At 37.2% G+C, this 18,925-nt stretch overlaps 1 protein-coding gene and 1 pseudogene across 4 annotated transcripts in view; one reads left to right on the forward strand and one right to left on the reverse strand.

The window, feature by feature from the left end:
* IQUB (IQ motif and ubiquitin domain containing) overlaps window positions 1-18,925 on the reverse strand; it is a 207,990-nt gene that overhangs the window by 167,579 nt on the left and 21,486 nt on the right. For all 4 annotated transcript variants that reach the window (XR_012380306.1, XR_012380305.1, XM_073899138.1 and 1 more), the window contains exons 7-8: window positions 15,174-15,384; window positions 7,002-7,177 (exon numbers count right to left, since the gene is read on the reverse strand). Coding sequence is in view for 2 of the 4 variants with exons in the window: in XM_073899138.1 (XP_073755239.1) it covers window positions 7,002-7,177; window positions 15,174-15,384 (387 nt within the window). In the remaining 2 variants the exon portion in view is untranslated. The remainder of the gene's footprint in view (window positions 1-7,001; window positions 7,178-15,173; window positions 15,385-18,925) is intronic.
* On the forward strand, window positions 10,620-11,724 carry LOC112818622 (BCL2/adenovirus E1B 19 kDa protein-interacting protein 3-like pseudogene; annotated as a pseudogene).

Genomic DNA, 18,925 nt, shown 5'->3' on the forward strand with positions numbered 1-18,925 from the left:
TTCCTGCTTGGTGGGAAGCCTGCTTCTCCCTCTCCCACTCCCCCTGCTTGTGTTCCCTCTCTCGCTGTGTCTCTCTCTGTCAAATAAATAAATAAAATCTTTTTAAAAATAAATAAAAAATAAAATAAAATGACAGTATTAAGAGGAATTTTTAGTTGCAGATTTAAATTACTTTTAAAATTTTTTACATTTCATATTAGCTAAATTACATTGAAAACTGAAAAGTACATCTAAAAACAACTATATTTGATATGTTTTCAAAGTAATGGCAGCATTTTCTAATCAATGCCAAAGTAAGTGCTGTTCAGAGCTACAAATTTTCATCAGAAACTTTAGATTCTCAGGTCTAGTTTTAATTCAGCAAATGAGAGCCTGCAACCCTATAATTAATGTATATTCTTAAGGCATAAATAATGTACTGCTACTTAGCACACTGATAGAATTAACTAAAATTTATTAAGGATTATAAAAGGGAAATAGCTCAATAAGAAAATATCTTGTTGAGGGGCCTGGGTGGCTCAGTCAGTTAAGTGTCTGCCTTCAGCTCAGGTCATGATCCTGGGGTTCTTGGATCAAGCCCCTCGAGATCCTCGTCAGCATGGAGTCTGCTTCTCCCTCTCCCTCTGCCACTCCCCCGCTCATGTGCTCTCTCTCTGTCACGATCTCTCTAACTAAATAAATAAAATTTAAAAAAAAGAAAATATTTTGTCATTTAATTATCACTTAGAAATAAATAAATATATATGTATTTTATATATATATATATATTGTTTTAAATAGATACAGCCTTGCTTGGAGTAGGCCTCAGAGTGTTACTAAAGTTTAATGTTTGTTTCAAAGCTCCTTTTAAAAGTTTTAAGGAATATGCAATCTTAGGCTAAGTTTCATATTATGATATTTTAAAGTCTAACTAATATCTTAATCTTTCCACGCAATTTTCTTCAGGGTGGTTCTACTAAATGCAATTTCCTTTCTTCCAGTAATGTGGACAATACCTTTTGCTCTATAGGCAGTAACTTAATTCATTTTTTTTTAAGATTTTATTTATTTATTTGACAGAGAGAGAGAGCACAAGCAGGGGGAGCTGCAGGCAGAGGGAGAGGGAGAGGCAGGCTCCCCGCTGAGCAGGGAGCCCGATGTGGGGCTTGAACCCAGGATCCCAGGATCATGACCTGAGCCAAAGGCAGACACTTAACCATCTGAGCCACCCAGGTGCCCCGACTTACTTCATTTGTAATAATCCAAGTATAATTACCTTTTAATGAAATGCCTAGTTCATCTACTAAATTGTATTTTAGCTGATAGACTGATTTAACTCCACCTCCCCTTCAAGTTTTTAGCCGCATATAATATAGTATGATGTGGTAATACCTTGGATTTTTTCCAAATATATTCAACATCCAAAACCTTCCCACCCTCCAATTTTTAACTCAAACCCTACCTTTCCATAAAAATTCTTAACTACTATGTTTTGAACCAATGAAATTGCTAGTATCTGAAGTGCTATTGTACTTGTAAACACACACACACACACACACACACACACACAAACAGACACAAGTATGCAGTGTCTCTATTTCAAATCACTCAGGGCAATGAAATTTAAATCCAAATTGTTCTACAGTTATCTTGTTTGTTAATTTTATTTCTCCAGAAAGATTATAAGAAATAAATTTCTCACGTAGTTCTGTATATCTGATAGGGCCTACCATACTCATTCATTCATTCAAGAAATATTTGTTGTGTTTACTATATATTAGTCAGTGTACTAGGCAGAGTAAATAAAATACTATACTGATTTCAAGAACTCTCAAATCTAATAATATGTAAAGATAAGAAAAGAAATAATTAAAATAAAGGGTAATTATGCTTGATGATTGCAGGTAAATAGGTAACTAAGCACAGGTTGCTATGAAGCAATTACTTGGTGAAAAGAAAATCATGTCTAAGATGAAACCTGAAAAATAACCAGGAATTAGCCAGAATAAAGGGAACTGAGTGATATAATCAGAGAATTCTAGATGTGAAGTTTGACTTTCCCTAGTTAGCACTAAAAGATATAAAAAAATTCTGTTTGACAAAGCTGTTTTTATACTTGGATGTATTTCTGCCAACACTGATAACTTGGTCTTCATTCAATTCTAAGCTTCTTTGATTTCAGGCCTTAAGGTATTCTTTTTTTTACTCTGACACAGGAACATGCGTCAACTTTGCTTATTTCTCTTTCTTATTTCCTTTTTTCTTTGAAAGCTTTGGCTGTAATAAGAGATGTACAACAATCGGTTCTTAAATTGCTTCAGAAGACAGGAGTGTAATAAATTCCATTAAGCTGCCAACAATTGAGCCAGGGCAGACTCCGGAGGAGAGAAACAGAAGAGCAGCAGGAAGACACATTTCAAGGAAGGGAAGGTGGAGAGGTAACAAAACCCTTGAGAGCAACAGGCTTCCACAGAAGAGAAGAAATAACTGCCCTGTGAAAGGAGTGCTTTCTTCCTCCTAAATTCATACTCAGGTCCCCAAGGGCACGAATTAAGAACCCTAGCCCCGCAAAAGCTACTGCGTAGTGATCACTTTTCTTTTACACAGCAAAGGGGTTTTTGTTCATACACAGAAGACACCCTGTGAACTGCGGTGCTCGGAGAAAAGCAAAAATCGGTTGCATTTTTCTATCCCACTAGCTGTTGGCCACCAGAGTTCAGGGGAGGGAAAAAACATTCAAATGACAGAGGTCACAAGGACTGCAGTTTTGTAGCTCGTGACTGTGAGAAGTGGTATGGGAATCAAAGAAATAAACGGCCTTAACTCTAGGGGAAAGGTCTTGCAGAAATTCAAATTGTCTCTTTAACACAGTTTAGGTGAAGAGAACCCAAGATACATTAGAAACTGGCTGATGGTTTTTTATTTGAATTTCTTGGCCTGCTTTTTTTTCATCTCTGTCAGCTTGTGAGTTTTTAACATTTGATAACCTGCTGCCGAGGTCAGTATTTGATGGTTAAAATGACAAATTATTTAACTTTTATGGAGAATAAAGACTTAATATGAATCCATAATAGCTGATTAGTTTAATGCCTTGACTGGACTAATTGGAAATCATATCATTCATTACTCAGAGAAATTCTATGCTCAGGATAAGATTAAAAATAATATATTAGTTCAGTAAACCACATAATATTTAGATACAATGAAGTTAAGCTAAAACCAAACATAAAATTTATTCTCCAAAGTTATTTCCAAATTATAGGAAAGTAAATATTTTCTTTATATATCTATATGTTATGGTGCTAAGTGCAGGTCTTAAAGTCTGCATTATGGCTCTGGTTGTTAGTTTTGACATTTGAAAAACCTCTGACCTTGCCTAGCTTCAGGGATTAAGTATAAGCTACCTTTTCTTAGTAATAAAAAACAAAAACAAACTGTAGGATAATAAGTTACTTCAAGTTTTATGAAATCAGCACTGTCTCCTCCTGAATATTAGAGACAATGCTAGGTATGGGGTAGGGGAGAGGTAGACAGGCCTAAAGAGGAATAGATATTGTAGAAGTATTTCCAAGGAAAGACTATAAAATCTATCTCTATTGTTTTCTATGATGTTTAGTATAGCGTCCTATACAAAAAGTTGATTTAAATGAATTTAAATAGAATAACGAAGATTTTATAATTTACTGTAACAGGTGAAAAGTAGGCCAAAGTCACCGTTAGTCAATATTTTTAAGGACTAGACTAATTAAGCTATGTCATGGATTAGGATCAACTTCAAGTATAGCAGTTCCAACCTGTGGATGTGTTTTCCCTGCCTTATACAACATTTTGGTCAAAACTGAGGTAAAATTCCCTTGTATCAGCTAAAATGTCCATTTCCTCTAAATCTTAGCCTGAGGACTGGTGAGATTAACTGTATAAGTATTAACAAGAAGAATTTAAAACAGTTATAGGAGGGGCGCCTGGGTGGCTCAGTCGTTAAGCATCTGCCTTCAGCTCAGGTCATGATCCCAGGGTCCTGGGATCGAGCCCCACATCAGGCTCCCTGCTCTGCAGGAAGCCTGCTTCTCCTTCTGCCGCTCCCCCTGCTTGTGTTCCCTCTCTGTGTGTGTCTCTCTCTGTCAAAAAATAAATAAAATCAAATAAATAAATAAATAAATAAATAAATAAATAAATAAATAAATAAATAAATAAAATAGTTTATAGGAAACAAAGCATCAGAGAAAGCCTAAGTAGGAATTCCTGTAGACGTTGCAGCCTCAAATAAGGAAGGGTAGGTGTCACTCGTTTCCCCTGTCCACTGCACCTCAGAGGCCCCCAGCTCCTTCAAACATTCTGGGTCTCTGCTGCCCTAAGTCCATGCTGTCCTCGTTGGTAAGGTTAACAATCAGACACATAAGGAACACAGTTCCCGGTGGTGAAGCCAGATTCAAGACAAATTTGCTAAAGGAATAAATTAAGTTTGAAATATGACTCTGGAAAAGTATGAATATTATGCTTCCATCTTTCCTAGAATGAAGATGTTCAAGAATCTGAAATGGCAGTATCTACATTGCATAATTTCTTGATAATACCTGAAATATGAAATTACCCAACAATTGTTTGTTCCTTAGTTTTCCTCCCTGCCTTCCTCCACAAGCATTTAGTAATACTCAATGATAAGCACTGTGCTGGATATGAGGATACAGAGATAAAAGACAGCTCTTGCTTAAGAAACTCAGTATCTAGGAATGATTCAGACATGTAAATAGATATAATAAAAACTGGCCATTATGTACTAAAACAGAAGTGAAACAGGGTCTCATGAAAGTGTATAGTGCAGGCTAGAGTAGGACGATCAGCAGACCCCTTCTAGAAGAAGGGGCATCTGAGCTTGTTTTGAAGGGTGCATAGCTAGCTACTAAGGAAGGAGGGAAAGGATGTTCCATGTAGAGGTGACACTGGATGCAAAAGCATGGAGAGCACATGGTCTTTCTGAAGACGTGCAGTTAACTGAGCATAGCTGGAGCAGTGTGGCCACAGTAAGCAAGGAGAGATGACACTGAAACAACAGGACAGGTGAGGTGTGCTGGTGATCGATTATGGAAATCCTTCCTCCCTGAGGACAATAAGGAGGGGCAGGAGCAGAGCTGTGTTTAGTGAGGTCACTATGGCAGCGTAGGGATGACAGGAGGGTACTGTGAAGGGAGATTGGAGGCTGAGAGCCTAATTTGGAGACATAAAGTAATCCAAATGAGAAGGAAATCCACATTCAACTGAATCACTGTCAAGGTCACATACACAAGACAAGACCTGTCTCATAACAGCCTCTGAGGGGACATGGGGAAGCAAAAGAAAGGACCCGCTCCATAGCATCTCTTCAGAAGCCTCCCATCCTTTCATTTTCCAGCAGGATCACAAAGCATTCCTTATGGATGAATCTTATGAACCACAGATTGGCTGTGGTTCAAGTCCTTGCCTACTGGCCTGTTTGGGTACATGCAAGGTCATCAGGGGGCCATGGCAGAGCCATTTCCTTATACGCAGTAGTAGTGGCTTAGGAGGAAATAAAGGATTGAGGAGATTCTTAAAGTAATAGAACAAACTGGTCAGTGGTTGGATGGGATGTCAAGAGTAATGCCCAGGTTTCTGCCTGAAATGAATAGATGACGAAACATTCATGAAGATAAATTATGTGAGTGCTACAAAACAGGATCAGTTTGGAGATGAGGGGCCAGGGAATGGTGAGATGATTTAATTTCAGTGTTGACATGTCAACTTAAGGTGTACTCTTGGGACACCCAGAGAGCAATAACAATAGGCAATTGGATATGTGATTTGGAAGCTCCTATGAGAGGTCTGGTCTGGACCTCCAGGGAGTTCCAGGCTGTAGGTAGTAGTAAAAGCCACAAGAAAAATTGAGATCTAACAGGAGAGTGTATTAGTAAAATGAGAGGAGGGCATTTATAGTATCAAAAAAAAAACATGGTTTTTAAGAATGAATGTTCTCAAATAACAAGAATCTTACAACTACAGTCACTATAGGCAAAGATCTTGAAGAACTCTATCCCTTTTCTTCTTGTGTCTGGATTGGCTTTTAATTGTCTGGAAAGATCGGGTTTACAAAAGGAGATTGGTCACTATGGAAACAGGCTATGCAATCAATATCAAACAGGCAGTTTCAACACAAAAAGATAATCAGTTTTTCCCTTAATTGTATGTTTTCATGGTTTTCAATAATCATATATGCTTTTGATCAGAAAGTTCTAGTCAATTAATGAATGACCTGGTGAGCAAAAGCAAAAACACAAGTCTATAGCTCTTTTCCCCAGGTTGCTTTCTATGAGGCATCCCGAACCCAGACATTTTGTGACTTCAATAACTCTCCATTTCATCAGGGTATGCAATTCATCTAACTTCCATATCCAGCCTAAAGCTAAATGAACAGTCACAAGGAAGGTATCTTCATTTTTTCCTTCATGGCCAAAACTTTTTAGTTAAGGTCACGTATTGAAGGGAGCACTGGGTGTTATACGCAAACAATGAATCATGGAACACTACATCAAAAACTAATGATGTAATGTATGGTGATTAACATAATAAAATTTAAAAAATATATATACCTGAAAAAAAAAGAACATAGTAATTTCATGTTAATTGTCAACTGTTAGTCTAGGCCACAGTTAAAAGTCTAAAACTGTATCAGAAAAAAGAAAAACAGGGCGCCTGGGTGGCTCAGTTGGTTAAGCGACTGCCTTCAGCTCAGGTCATGATCCTGGAGTCCCAAGATCGAGTCCCGCATCGGGCTCCCTGCTCGGCAGGGAGTCTGCTTCTCCCTCTGACCCTCCCCCATCTCATGCTCTCTCTATCTCATTCTCTCTCTCAAATAAATAAATAAAATCTTAAAAAAAAAAAAGAAAAAAGAAACACACACAAAGTTTAAACATGCAAATTCATACAATTTAAGTCTCTTCTTTAGTTGATTATTCTACATTTTTAAACTCAGGATACATGCTTACTTAAATAATTGTTACTTTACTAACCTTATCCAAAAATGCTTGTATCGATGCTTCCCGGTTTGCCATATATGCGATGTATCTATGCCTCCCAATGGAAGCAATTATCTGGGTCTCTTTTTCCAGAAGTTCACACAAAGCAGCTTTCCTTTCAGCTCCAGTAAAAGACTGGTTAATGCGTGCAAATTCTTCTTGCTGCCAGACTAGAAGAATAACATGAATGACTCTTGAGTCTTTAAAATCCCACATCTTTTCAGAAAATTTTTTACCATCATATCCTGACAAACAGTATTTTATTTTTATGTCAATTTAAATAAAGTTACACACGAATATAAGCGTTCATACTGTGCACCTGACATATAAAAAAAATAGGATAAAATGGAAGCTGAGAAACTTAAAGAAATAAAATTAGAGTCAAACAAAGAGAAGCCAAAGGAAATCAGCTCAGGTAATGTCAAATTATGCCTCCAAGTAAGCACATGCTCTCCCCAGGATTGAAAAATATATGGTTTGGGTTTGTAGCAGCCACAAACATGTACTATTTAGACCCCCCTTCAAGAGAATACCTGCTTTTGCTATGTAAGCAAAATAAGGCAGTCAGAGAAAGACAAATACCATATGATCTCACTCATATGTGGAATTTAAGAAACAAAACAAATGAATAAAGGGGAAAAAAGAGGGGGGCAAACCAAGAAACAGACGCTAGAGAACAAACTGATAATTACCAGAAAGGAGGTGTGTGGGAGGAGAGGGAAACAGGTGATGGGGATTATACACTTATTGCTGGCTCATTTGGTGAAGCCTGCAACTCTTGATCTTGGGGTTGTGAGTTTGAGCCCCACCTTGGGTGTAGAGCTTACTCAAAAAAAGAAAGAAAGGAAAAGGAGTACACTTATGATGAAAAAAATAAAACAAAATGTTAAAAAAAAAAGTAACTTCCCCCAGGAAGATACCCCCCACAAAAGAAGATACACAGAGGGTAACATGTTATTTCCTTCCTGTGTGTGTGTGTGTGTGTGTATATATATATACATACATATACAAAAATGTGGTTAATATTTTGATATATATATATTTCCCATATATATATAAATGTGTTAACTATTTTGATATATGTGAAAAATACCTATCACTGAATTGGTTTTTACCTTTCCAGCTAAATTCCCCTGTCAGATGACTCAAATTTCTTAGTTTTAAAAATAATGATTATTGTTTTTTTTAAAGATTTATTTTAGGGGCACCTGGGTGGCTCAGTTGGTTGAGCAGCTGACTCTTGATTTCTGCTCAGGTCATGATCTCAGGGTCCTGGGATCAAGCCCCATGAGGGGCTCTGCACTCAACCAGGAGTCTGCTTGAGATTCTCTCTCCCTCTGCCCTCCCCCTTCCCGCTGCCCCCCCCCAACTCATGCTCTCTCTAATAGTTGTTTCTGGTCTTCTTCTGTTATAACCACTGCCTTTGATGATATCTAGTTTTAAAGTTTTATCAAACTACTTCTTCTTCCTCTCAACTTTCAATTTGAAATCATCCTGATCAGGCCAAGGACATGCAGTGATATTCTTTATAAGAATCCACTCTGTCCCTTACTGGGAATATACTATTCAGACACTGCACAGCTTCATCTGTTCAAAAAGAAGATTTTTAAATTTAAAAGCTAAATTGTCTTCAGCAAAAGGGCTGTAAATTTAAGGGCTAAATTATGTTATGAAAGTCCAGGAAATCTATGATTGATGAGTTTATCCTTTAAGAGTAGTTCTCACAACCAAAAAAACTTTAAAATTTGACAAAATCCATATATCCAAAGGCAGTATATGAATGAAGAGAAAAATTGCTTGCTTGTAGAAATAATAACTGAGAATATTTATCTCCTGGGATTATATAGATGTTTCCAGAAAGCAAATAAAAATTGAATGATATAAGTAAGCCTATTTTACTTCCAGTTTTACATTAGAAACCTTTGGGACCAGTAATAAATTTAAGCCACTAGGACATTACTTAAGCTATCCCGCCAACCTCAAATAGCAATATATTGCTCTCCTAGATTAATACTTAAGTCCTGGGTGAATCTGGAGATATATACATATATGTACTCAAATTCACTTATATTCATATATATTCAGACTTTACATTTTGCTTAAATTATTAGTATGATTTTTTAAAAGGGAACAATCCAGTGAAGCTAATTAGAAATGAAAATAATGGGCTTTAATTCCAATAAAATTCTCCATTAGATGAACAACCACCCTGTAAATCTATATAAGGAATAGAACATGACATCAGAGAAATACCATGTCCTAACTACCAATAAGGAATAGAAACACACAGAAATCAGGAGTAGATGGACAAAACTTATTTTCTATCTGAATTAACAGTTTCCAGATCTATACAGAAAAGACATTGAAGAAAACAAGAGAAATTGTGCCCACTTTCATAAAACATATGTTCCATAAGGATGATGATAATAAAAATAAAAACAAAACTGGAATACTGAATTAGTTTTCTAGGACTGCCAATAACAAGGTACCACAGACTGGGTGGCTTAAACAACAGAAATTTATTGATGTCCTCACAGTTCTGGAAAATAGGAGTTCAAGGTCAAGGTGATGGCAGGGTTAAGCGCAGGGCCTCTTTCCTGGGCTTCTAAAGGGCCACCATCCTCCAAAGTCTTTACATGATCTGTGTGTGTGTGTGTGTGTGTGTGTGTGTGTGTGTGTGTGTGTCCCCTAATCTCCTCTCCTTATAAGGACATCAGTCATACTGGTTAGAGCTTGTCCATATGACCTTATTTTTTTCTGAATTACTTTTTCAAAGGTCCTGTCCTCAAAGTCAGTCATATTTTGAGGTACTGGGGGTTAGGACTTCAACATATGAATTTTGGAGGAACACAATTCAGTCCATAACAGATGTCAATAGCCACCAATATTTTTAAAGAAAAAAATATTAAGGAACTAGTTCATTTGAAAGAATATATCTATTTTATCTCCTTAATTTATCTTCTTGGACAAATCATCCAGTTTCCAGGGACTGAAGTTCAACTATAAAATGAAAGAATAGGACTAGAGGCGCCTGGGTGGCTCAGTTGGTTAAGCGACTGCCTTCGGCTCAGGTCATGATCCCAGAGTCCCAGGATCGGGTCCCGCATCGGGCTCCCTGCTCGGCAGGGAGTCTGCTTCTCCCTCGGACCCTCCCCACTCTCATGTGCTCTCTCTCTCTCTCTCTCATTCTCTCTGTCTCAAATAATAAAAAAAAAAAAAATAGGACTAATCCTAAAGTCTACACACATTCTAAAATTTCTTTTTTTTTTTTAAAGATTTTATTTATTTATTTGACGGAGAGAGACACAGGGAGAGAAGGAACACAAACAGGGGGAGTGGGAGAGGGAGAAGCAGGCTCCCGCGGAGCAGGTAGCCTGATGCGGGACTCGATCCCAGGACGCTGGGATCATGACCTGAGTTGAAGACAGATGCTTAATGACAGAGTCACCCAGGCGTCCCACATTCTAAAATTTCTGAGATTTAAACTCGCGATTTCCAAATAAGAAATAGCAGAACATACAAGATTTTGTCCATCACTAGCAGTTTATATGCATCTGCTTTTAAAATTCTCATTCACAAAGAGCAGAAAAGGGGGTGGGGGACTCAGCTTGTTGTGTTGCTGCCGGAGAACCAGAGGCGGTCCTGCTGCAGCCACAGCTCTTCCAGCTGCCTGACAATGTCCTCTCATTTAGTAGAGCAGCCGCCGCCCCCACACAACAACAACTGTGAGGAAGGCGAACAGCCTTTGCCCCCGCCAGCTGGCCTCAACAGTTCCTGGGTGAAGCTACCCACGAACAGCAGCAATGGCAATGATAATGGCAATGAGAAAAATGGGGAGCTAGAACATGTACCTTCCTCATCCTCTATCCACAATGGAGACATGGAGAGGATTCTTTTGATTGCACAACATGAATCAGGACAGAGTAGTTCAAGAGCCAGCTCTCACTGTGACAGCGCTTCCCCACAAGAAGATGGGCAGATTATGTTTGATGAGGACATGCACACCAGCAGGGACCATAGCCCTCAGTCAGAAGAAGAAGTTCCAGAAGGAGAGAAAGAAGTTGATGCTTCGGAAAAAAGCGTCGACTGGGTGTCCGACTGGTCCAATAGGCCTGAAAACATTCCACCTAAGGAGCTCCACTTCAGACACCCCAAAAGCTCTGTCTCTTTAAGCATGAGGAAAAGTGGGGCCATGAAGAAAGCGGGTATTTTCTCCGCAGAATTCCTTAAGGTGTTCATTCCGTCTCTCTTCCTCTCTCATGTTTTGGTTTTGGGCCTAGGCATCTGTACTGGAAAGTGACTGAGCACGCCTTCTGCCAGCACCTACTGAAGGGAAGAACAGCCCCGGAGAAGTGGAAAAGCGTGTGACCTGTGAAGTGGTGTACTGTCACAGTAGTTTATTTGAACTTTACACCATTGTAAGCATGACCCAGCCTACCACCCTGTTTTTACATATCCAAGTTCCAGTAACTCTCAAACCCAGTATTTTATTCAAACTCTGTTGAGGCATTTTACTAACCTCATTCCCTTTTTGGCCTGTAAGACACTTTAGAATTTCCTAACTGAGTTTACTGTTATTTAGAAATTTGCAAGGGCTTCTTTTGCGCAAATGCCACCAGCAGATTATAATTTTGTCAACAATGCTATCGTCTCCTTTTAGTGCCACCAGACTTAGACCTGCATCATTCATGGTATAAATTTTACTCTTGCAAGATAACTACCATCTCTCTCTTCAAATGAGATCAGGTTAGCAAATGATAGAACAGCTTTGTTGTTTTGTTTTGTTTTTTCAAGGCAAAGCAAACTTCCCTAAGCTTGAATTTATAGTTATTTAAAAAGAAAACAAGCAAAAAAAAAAAAACAAGACACAAGAAAAAAAATATCCTAGGCAATAAAAAATTGTTTTAAACAAAAATATAATAAATAAATAAATAAATAAATAAATAAATAAATAAAATTCTCATTCACAGACTGAAAGCCTGAATGGAGAGAACAAAGAAAGATTCAGACTGAACGCCCAGAGCCAGATTATGTCAATGGACTCCAGAAGCTAGCTGTCAAGGTACCTTGAGATCAAGAAGTAATGATTAGAGAAGAGTCAGAAAATGCCATCAGCACAAGTTAAAACAAGGCAAGGGGTTAGCGGATTCAATTCAACAAATATTTACCAGATATAATGAGCAAGGACCTTATCAGGAGCCCTTGGTACAAATGTAGACAGTTAAGAAAGTGGTGTTTACAGGGCGCCTGGGTGGCTCAGTTGGTTAAGCGACTTCCTTCGGCTCAGGTTATGATCCTGGAGTCCGGGGATCGAGTCCCGCATCGGGCTCCCTGCTCAGCAGGGAGTCTGCTTCTCCCTCTGACCCTCCCCCCTCTCATGTGCTCTCTCTTATTCTCTCTCTTTCAAATAAATAAATAAAATCTTTAAAAAAAAAAAAAAGAAAGTGGTGTTTACAGAGAATCATGGACAAGGAAAAGAGGCTCTGAGCCTAATTCGTGCTGTCAAGAGAAGTTTCCTAAAGATAATGACTCTTATGCTGAATCTGAAGTAAGAGTGACAATTCATATCAATGAAGGAGACACCTTCAACATACTGCTGTGGGGGGGGAATTGAAGGGGGAGATGAACCATGAGAGACTATGAACTCTGAGAAACAAACTGAGGGTTCTAGAGGGGAGGGGGTTGGGGGGATGGGTTAGCCTGGTGATGGGTATTAAAGAGGGCACGTACTGAATGGAGCACCAGGTGTTATACGCAAACAGTGAATCATGGAACACTACATCAAAAATTAATGATGTAATGCATGGTGATTAACATAACATAATAAAAAAAAAAAGAAAAAGAAGAAAAACAAAAATAAAATAGTGTTACCAGGAAATGGCCTTGACTTTGATCCATTATGTTATCTTACATAGTTAAATTCATTTTCATACATAGTTAGATTCATTTTCTTAAAATGATATAATTTGCTTTTATTACTGAGGGATATATTACCCAAAGGAAAAATAAAACTTCTATTAGGAGTTGTAATTCAAACTAGGCAATTGTCACTAGGAGCCACAAGAGGGCAGCAGTTTCAAAGACAAGAGCAAAACAACTTATCTGAGAGCTTTAATTTATAATTTTAGGGCTGGAAGAAAACTAAGAAATGCTTTTTTTATGTAAGAAATTTCATTTTCTCCCACACAAATCATGTGTAGACATACAAAGTATGTGTGTTCCATTTTAATATAGAAAATCTGTATAAAATTCTTTACCATATAACAGTAACTTATATATGCATAAGTCTTTGAACTTCTAAAGTACTTTTTTTTAAGATTTTATTTATTTATTTGACAGAGAGAGACAAAGTGAGAAAGGGAACACAAGCAGGGGGAGTGGGGAAGGGAGAAGCAGGCTTCCCTCTGAGCAGGGAGCCTGATGCAGGGCTCGATCCCAGGACCCTGGGATCACGACCTGAGCCGAAGGCAGACGCTTAACGACTGAGCCACCCAGGCACCCCAAAAGTACTTTCATAAATGCAATATTTATTTTCACTTTATAAAGCCTGTGCAGTAAATATGCCAGAGATAATTAAATCCTTTTATAGATGAAGAACCTGAGGCTTAGGAGAAGTGAGTGACTTGTCCAAGTTAATAGCCATTAATAAGTAGAAAAAGAAGAACCTCATTCAGTATATTTTCTGTTGTTTTGCACAACTGCCTGTCAACTGAAAAAAATAACAATAATATCCTTTGATTTGTTCATATGTGAATTTGGAAAACGATTTGAATAGAGTTCTCCTGTAACAGAACTTTAGTTTTATGCTTGTTAATAAGATCTTTCACAGACACTTTGCCAACAGTGCTTTTAACTCTTAACACTTAGAAAGAAACTTTGTTTTCATCTGAGAGAAAATGAAAATAGAAGTGAAGTTTAAAGTAAAACAAAGTATTTGCAGAGGTCAACGATTAGGAGAAAGGGAAGGCAGATGTAAAGCCAAGGGAGAAGGCTATTACCTCAAACACTGGACATTCCTAAAGCCACTCAATTTTGCATGTTACCAAAGAGAAAAATTTATTAATGTTGCTTGTTAGACCTAGTGTTTAATTGTTTCATCTTTTGGTAAATAGCGTGTTACCATATAGCTATTTAAACAGACCCAATATCTGACACCTAAAATTGTATTCAATTATATGTTCTGTTACTCAAGCTAGAGATGGCTCCATTACAACATCTTTGTGTTTCCCCTTCATCGACCCACTCATTCATTCTATCAATATTGGTTGGGCATTTGAACTAAGCACAGAAAAGAGATCATCAAAAAAAAAAACAAAAACAAAAACAAAAAAAACCAAACCTAACAACAAACTAAGTTATTCTCTCATGGAGCTTACAATCCAGTGGTGAAAATTGATGTTAAACAAAAAGATGTGTTATTACAAATTGTGGTGGTGACATAAATGAAAAGTTTGGGGTACTGTGGGAACCGTGATGACAACAGGATATCCAAGTTCTACTGTCAGTCACAGAAGCCTCTGAGTAGGCGACAAAATTTCAGCTGAGATTGGAAGGAGGCAATGGGAAAAGGCTTCAAGAACAGTGTATCTTCTGCCCTGAGGAGGCAGTGCTTGGCCAGTCAAGTCACTGAAGCTTTTAATTGTGTCAATGACTAGCACACCTCTTGTGGAAGAAATAAGGCATAAAAGACACTTGTGTAGAGAATATACATTTATACTGATCATTAATGGGTGGGAATTAAAAGGTATAGCCCATCCCCCCTCTAAAGAGCAGAATCAGAGACAGGATGTTGAAGTGAGGGATTCCAAATGGCTCAACTCTGAGTTTACAAATTCCTAAGACGATCAGAGAACCAGATTGGACAATACTTTCTCTTTTTACCTCACAAGGATGATCAAATGAAATACTAAAACCACATAATTTACAGAGCAGTATGCACATTTTATTTACCCATTGTTAATATAACAGTTTTCCCAATTTCATTCCTGCCTTAATTCCTGTCCCAAATGTAAAACATTATTTATCTCTTTAAATTCTCCAGTCCAAGATTCCCAAGACATCATCCTGAAATAATAAGGTCTTATTTCTGTCTTTAGTAAACTTGTTTTTCCTACTAGTGAAAAATTATAAAATTAGTATTTTATGCAAAGGCTATTTCAAACTTACGTTCCAGTGCATTATAAAGAAGTTCAAAATCTTCTTTTGTTTGAGGATTATGCCTCCGGTAATAGTCCAATTTGATCCATTCTTCTTTATCTCGTATCTTCCTTAGTTCTTCCTCTGCTTCCCACTTCAATCTTAACATTTTCTGTCTTTTTAAATTCTCTACCACAACTTTAGCATGCCATTGTCTATAGTAAGTCTGTAGCACTATTACCTATAGTTAAATTAAAAGGAAATAAAAAGTGTTTATTATCAACTATATCAGATAATAACAAAAGGCAATGGTGATTATTTCTATTCCAATGTAGTAATTACTAAAAAGTACCAAGAGTCTAGATTTAGCTCTATGCCAGGTATCTCACACACATTAGAACATATAAGCTGTGGATAATGCACATCAGCAATTTGGCTTTGAAATCTAGCAAATACGCCTTCCTAGGAGGCAGTTAGTACAATGCTTAAGAGCATAGGCTCTGGAGTAAAATTTGGTCTAAATCTTCCCTCTGCTACTCACTAGTTTTTTTGATTTGGGTTTGTTTTGCATAAAAAGTCCTTAGCTTAACCCTGATATATCACAAGTCTTCAATAAATACTATTATTGCTCTAAATACTGTCTCTAGTTTATCTTAACTATCATTAGCTTAGGCTCATATTTAAAACAAAATTTCGTTAAATAAATGCAAGGCAGGTAGGTTATGTATAGAAGCCACCAAAGGCAGGTTAGATAAAGGAGAGACTTACGCAAACAAGTATTTATTAAATTTTGAGAAATATAAATATGTCTGAGGTTATAGTATAATACTAGATCCTCAAGAAACTTGCAATGCAGCTGAGAGAGTTTATATTTGTATTTACTAAACTCATAAATAAAAATAAAATGTGGAGAGGCTAGATCAAAACTGAGGACAGAGAATATGCTGACTCATCCCTTTACCATATCCTAATCCTTGGTAATTACAGAAAATCATATAAGAAGAAATCAATAAGGACACTGAATCATACTAAAGCAGTCCTCCAAAGGAACAGAAACTATGAAAAATCCCTTCAAGAAAGGAGACAGAATAAATTGAAGAAAGAATCTATGCCTAATCATGCACGGGAAAGGTGGAAAGCAAGCTAGAAAATACAGAAGATTCTATAAGACAGCTTCAAGCCCTAAATCAGTGGATCCTATGAGCAGAAGGGGTGTTAGGGCAACTGACAAGGTGACTGCTTGAGAAATGCAAAAGGGACAGGCTTCTCTAGAACAATTTAGGTAAACAGCAACAAAAATATTTGCCTCTAGGCAAGAACAGTTAGTGTCCCAGAGGCTGGCGACACCCAGGATGAAGAGAAGCTCCCTCTTCAGAAAACTATCTCTCTTCCAGAATCAAGGCTTGGCCATTCCCTAAATCCACTGTGGTAAGGCTGTAGTAAACAAATATGCGTAGCACACTGGACATCAGGGACCTCAAATACCCTATTGAGGGGTACACACCCTCAAAAATAACCAAACATTTAGGAAGAGCCCACAAAATATAAGGCTCCTCACTCAACAAAGAAAAGTTTACTATTGTGTGAAACAGAATTACTACAACAGTGGTTCTCAAAGAGTGATTGTCAGACCAGCAGTTTCATCTGGAAAACTCTTAGAAATGCAAATTCTCAGGGCCTACCCCAGAGATACTGAATCAGAAATCCTGGGTAGGGCACAGATTCTGTATTTTACAAGTTCTCCTGGTATTTCTGATGCCTGCTAACATTTTAGAACGACTGTACTAGAGTAAAACAAAACAAAACAAAAACCAAGACCAGACTAGACAGAGTTAACATTTTCAGAGGGGGAAAAAAAAGGCTATTGAATCAATAATTAAAAACCAAAAAAAGATCTTACAGAATTTTTATTTTTTAAATTAAAAAAAATCAATATAATGCATTTAACTTGGGTACTATTACACTTACTAAATAATGACACTAAAACACAGTGGTTTAAACAATATATAAGTTTTTCCCTTCTTACATCATAATCCAGGGATTAGCAAGCAGTTTAGGACTGGTAGAAAGCTCTATTATATTCAACAAATGGCTTCCTACTTTTATGCCCTAGATGGCTGGTTCATTTCTCATCATCTTCCGACCAGTAGAAAGGGAGAAAAAGACAAAAGAATTGCAACCCAGTCACTTTAAGAGCAATATCCAAAAGTGGCACACATCGTTTCCCCTCAAATTTCATTTTCCAAGCCTTAGTTACTTGGCCTCGCCAATATACAAAAGAGGTTATGAAATGTAGTCTGCAGTGGGGCAGCCATGTGCACAGCTAACCACAATGGGAAGAATGGATATTGGCTGAGAACAAGTAGTTGACTGTAAGCTGATCTTGCAGAATGTGCAGAGCCTAAGAGGGAATTAGTAAGCAAGAAACTTAGGTGAGAAAATCTTTTAGAATGTAGAGTAAAAGGTTGTAAAAATTAGAAAGAATGAAGGAAAGTTAAGAGACATGGAAGATAAATGCCAACATTCCAAAATGTCTAATATAAGTTCCAGACAGAATGAAGAAAGTTGATTAGAGAAATTACTCAAAACATAATAAAGGAACATGTTCCCAAACTAAAGAAAGACATGAGCACTCAGATAGAAAGTGTTCATGACCAAGTCTCAAGCATATCACAATCAGATTACTAAGCATAAAGTAAAAATCCTAAAAGCTTCCAGAAAGAGGAAACAAATGAAAAATTGATGTCAGACTTTTAATCAAATATTGCTTCAAAGTCATAAAGAAAACTTATCTTGAAAATAAGTTTAAATATAACTTTCTACACACACTCAAATTAAACTTTAAGAATGAGGTTGATTCAATAGGACTAAGATGATTTATCTCGCATGCATAATCTCTGAAAGAATTACTAGAGAATGTATTCCAGAAAGAAAAATAAGTTAAAAGGGAAAAATTAAAGAATTGAGCAAAAACTTCCAAGAGAGTTATCAAGCTAAACACATGTGGGGCGGAAAAATCATATATATCAATGTAAATATACAAAACAACAATAAGCAGTAAAAATTATGTAGGAAATTATAACTATACAGTAAATTATATATATAATTGTAATTCCAGATCAAATCTCACTCGAGAGGAGGAGTGAGGGAGAAGGACAAGGAAATGAAAAACAGAAAAGCCTGTTAAAGATTTTCACTTCCTCAGTTTAAGTAAGTCAAGCTAACATTTCTCCATCTGCTTTACAACTTTAAAATAATTGACACATTTTCTCTCTTCTCATGTATTCTTTGTTCCTGTATGTTTATATTTTTTTCTTCCTCTAAAATCATTTTACTGGAGTTTGGAAAGTGTTGTAGAGAGTTCCATCTCCTCACTTAATATCCATTCTCCCTAACTTCCTTACTAAGAAAATTATTAAGGAGCAACAGTATGAAACTTTAAAAATGAATTTATCACACACTCGCAGGGATATCACCTGACGCAGTTCAGGCCAATAAGATGCAACTGGAAGTCACTGGGTGGGGCTTGCAGGAAAAACTCTTGAAGGTAGCATACATGGTACATGCTCCCTTGACTGCTCCCTTCTTCCTGCATAGAATGCAGACATTATGCTGAAGGTTGACTAACCATTTCATTATCATATAGTAACAAGCTCAGGATAAGCTTAATGGAATGGAAAAGTAAAAGGAGTTAGGTTCCTAATGACATCACAGAGCCACCAACCAAGCCCTGAACAGTAAGAAAGTAAAAATTAGTTTGGCCTGAAAACATAAAAATCTAT

Source organism: Callorhinus ursinus, unplaced genomic scaffold (genome assembly GCF_003265705.2).
Source record: "Callorhinus ursinus isolate GAN/ISIS: 27379988/994484 unplaced genomic scaffold, GSC_fseal_2.0 scaffold12, whole genome shotgun sequence".
NCBI lineage: Eukaryota > Metazoa > Chordata > Mammalia > Carnivora > Otariidae > Callorhinus > Callorhinus ursinus.